This window comes from Lepisosteus platostomus, chromosome 11 (assembly GCF_059453375.1).
Source record: "Lepisosteus platostomus isolate fLepPlt1 chromosome 11, fLepPlt1.hap1, whole genome shotgun sequence".
Taxonomy (NCBI): Eukaryota; Metazoa; Chordata; class Actinopteri; order Semionotiformes; family Lepisosteidae; genus Lepisosteus; species Lepisosteus platostomus.
In genome coordinates, this window is record NC_142621.1 from 32,108,771 (window position 1) to 32,112,096 (window position 3,326).

A 3,326-nucleotide genomic window follows, 5' to 3' on the forward strand; every position below is an offset into this window, starting at 1 on the left:
ACTTCCATTATTACTATATTGAATGTTAACGTTAAAACCATATAGAGTACTATTATTATTATTATTATAAGGTTTAGAAGAGATTCTCAGCTCCGTAGTCAATCTTAGGAAGGCTTTGCCTTTCACACTGTGTTGATGTCCTTTTAAGTTTTCACGCCATTAATGGTGTAATTAGCAGTGTAATTATTACGGGTGCGTGTACTGATAACGCCTCTGGTAAACTCATTCGGACTCTCGCCCACCCTGTCTCTCGCCATGCAGTTTTTACGGCCAAATCGCGGATATCTGCGAACGTGCTGAAATTATCCAACAATTAAATAACTTAACGAAAACTTTTTTAAAAAATTCACAGACATTTATTTTTTTTACATCAAAATGACCTAGGGGACATTTTTGTACTTTTTGTTTGTTGTTGTTTTTTTTTATACAGATACCACCATTTTTCACAGATTCGCTCAATAAAATAGATCACAACTGATGCACAACACGGAAACAGAATACGAGGTATCACGCTGTACACCAACAATATTATCTATCAACAAAATAATTACAATTTCACCAAACAGAGATTAAGATAATGGGGCATATTAGTGGAAAAGTAAATTCTATTCTTTACAGCTCCCATCGTCTTTTGTAATGTGCTTTTAAAATAATCAAAAACCTGAGTTTTTCGGCCTAGATATTCAGACAGTGCTAAAAACAAACATAAAAAAACATATCAACCACCAAAATTGATTGCTACACAGCCAGTTGGTTGACATTCACGATTGTTTTAAACCAGATACCTTACAAAATGTTATTTGTACTTTGTATGCTGAAGGTGTGACGAACAGACTTTCCGGCGTTAAAATGTAAATTCGGCTGCTTGACCCTAAAAATTACTTTCTAACGCGATTGATTTCTGTATAAATCTGACATAGAATTACGTTTCTCCCTCAGAGTATAATACATATTTACAAGTCATAAATATATTTTTGTTTGTTTTTTAAACTTTTTTTAAAAAAAAAGGGGAAAAGAAAAATATTTAAGTGATCTGAAGAGCCGCAAAAAGTGTTTAAGTCCTACCTTCACATAGGATACAGGACGAAAGACAAGTTTTTGATTGTGTGATATATATATATATTTGCTTTTAAAAATGACAGCTGTTAAGGTTTGTGATTTTACTGGAGAAAGCCTGTCCGCCGGCAGACTGGAGAAGGTTTTCGTGAGGCAGGTTTAAGTGGCTTGAGGCGGACGTAAGTGCCGGGGTCAGTACTGCCAGGATTTGCGCCTGGCTGCCCGTCTGAGATGGGTACGGAGAGGCCGGAGTACTCGCCGCGCTGCTGACCCCGATAATGTTGTCTATGGAAAAGGACGGCCTCGCCTGACCGCTGCTGTCCGCTTTCAAGGGCTGCAGGCTGGGTACCGTCGGGCTGAGCTGGGGGTAGAAGGGTTTCCTCGTCAACTCGCTGCCCAGCAGGGACGGGATGTGCGGTGCCTGGAAAATGGAGGCCGGAGACGGCAGGGCGCACTGCGGGGGCTGGAAGGGGAATGCGCCGCCGTGGTGGTGGTGATAATTCTGCAGCTGGATGCTGTAATTGTACCCGTATGGTCCGTACCCGAATCCGGGCAGGAAGCTATTGGGGTCCCGCAGGATTTCGGTAGACTGGTGCCTCTTGAAGCGCTTTCGTCTCCTCAGAAAGCTGCCGTTGTCGAACATGTCAGCGGACTCCGGGTCCAGGGTCCAGTAGTTGCCCTTCCCGGGGTTGCCCGGCTCCCTGGGGATCTTGACGAAGCAGTCGTTGAGGGAGAGATTGTGCCGGATGGAGTTCTGCCAGGCGGGGAATTTCTCCCGGTAGTAGGGAAACCTGTTGCTGATGAACTCGCAGATCTCGCTGAGCGTCAGCCTCTTTTTGGGGCTCTGCAAGATTGCCATAGTGATGAGGGCGATGTAGGAGTACGGGGGCTTCACCAGGGTGTTCTTGCCTGCTTTCTCACCCCCTCCTCCACCCCCTCTCGCCGAAGTGCATTCGGAGCCGCTCAGGGCCGGCGAAGGGGCGCCCTCCCCCGCGTTCCGGGACGAGTTGTCGTCCGAGTCGTTGTCCGAGTGGAAATCATCATGGTACTTTCCGTCTTTGACGACGCTCATGTCCCCAACGACGTCTATATCCACATCCTCAGACAGAACGGAATTGTCGGACATCTCCGTCCCTAAAGTCATCGTTGGAATGTCTCCTCTTCCGAGCGTCCCCCCAGTTCCCTAAGTCGACCCCCCCCCCCCCCCCCTCCCCTGCCAACGCTGACACCAACACCTCCTCCACCGAAGCTGCGGCACCAGCGAATCCCCGGTCCGCCTTCACGCGCAGCCTCTTTTGCAAAACATCAAATGCGCAAAATGAGTTCAGTTGCAATGCGCGCTGCGCGACGGGGCCGTGAGAAACTGTGCAGTGGGCGCACACAGCTGCATTCCCCGGCAAGATTCTGGCCAGCCGTTGGAAACAAAACGAAAACAAAAAGAAAGGAATCCGTCGACGTTGTTATCGGTTAGTTGAACTCTTCTGCTTGCTTGTTTTCTTCCTGTTTTATTTCGTGAGACCTCTTTGCGCACGGTCCAGAACGCGTCCAAGTCCCGTGCGAGCCTCTAACTCTTTCCCCTCCAAGCTCTCAAAAGACATTTATCCAGCTCCCGCAGTCACGTGCCCAGCGCGTCACAGCTGCCAGGCGCGCGGCCTCAGCCAGCCGGAGCACAAGCCAGGACACACAGAGAGACACCCCGCGCGTAGACTCCAGGCTTTATTTATTCTTGTCCATTCCATTCTTTGTTTCCGTTTGTCGTTTCTTCAAAAAAAACAAAACAAAAACAAAACAACGAAATTGATCTAAAACCGATCTGGAAAACAAGTGACGTTCTTTGCCTGTACTCCAATGTGTTTCGGTTCTTGCACACCGTTTGCGTGAAAGTCCAAGTCACAGCTGTCGTCAGATCAAAAACCAAGATCGGCGGTAATCAATAATCAAACAAAACACACAGGACTGATGCACGTTTTCAGTCCGCTTCACACTGCGTTTCCACGCATACCCGCGCAAAGCGCGTTCAACCACTATAGCGATATTGACGGGTTTCTTTCCGAAAAATAATCTTATAGGTTTGTATGCTTTTGTTGGTCCGACTACAAATTTCATTGAAATTGATAACAGTGAACCCGTGGTTTCAGTTGAGCGTTTGGAGTATCTACAGTTCGACATTAAATGTCATACGTATTCTGCTGTAGACAAGCATTTTTTTAATTAACTTTTAAATATGTTGGAAACGGTACCCAGTTGGTGAAAACAATCATATTACAGCT

The 3,326-nt window shown here is 46.6% G+C and overlaps 1 protein-coding gene across 1 annotated transcript; it reads right to left on the reverse strand.

The window, feature by feature from the left end:
* Positions 1-333: 333 nt before the first annotated feature.
* On the reverse strand, positions 334-2,652 carry foxd2 (forkhead box D2). Its single transcript, XM_088599166.1, has one exon. The coding sequence runs from the start codon at positions 2,198-2,200 to the stop codon at positions 1,130-1,132; it is 1,071 nt and encodes a 356-aa protein (XP_088455292.1). The 5' UTR covers positions 2,201-2,652; the 3' UTR covers positions 334-1,129.
* Positions 2,653-3,326: the final 674 nt, after the last annotated feature.

Excerpts from the sequence above, each read along its gene's own strand:
- foxd2 (XM_088599166.1), bottom strand. The coding sequence starts at position 2,200 with ATGACTTTAGGGACGGAGATGTCCGACAATTCCGTTCTGTCTGAGGAT.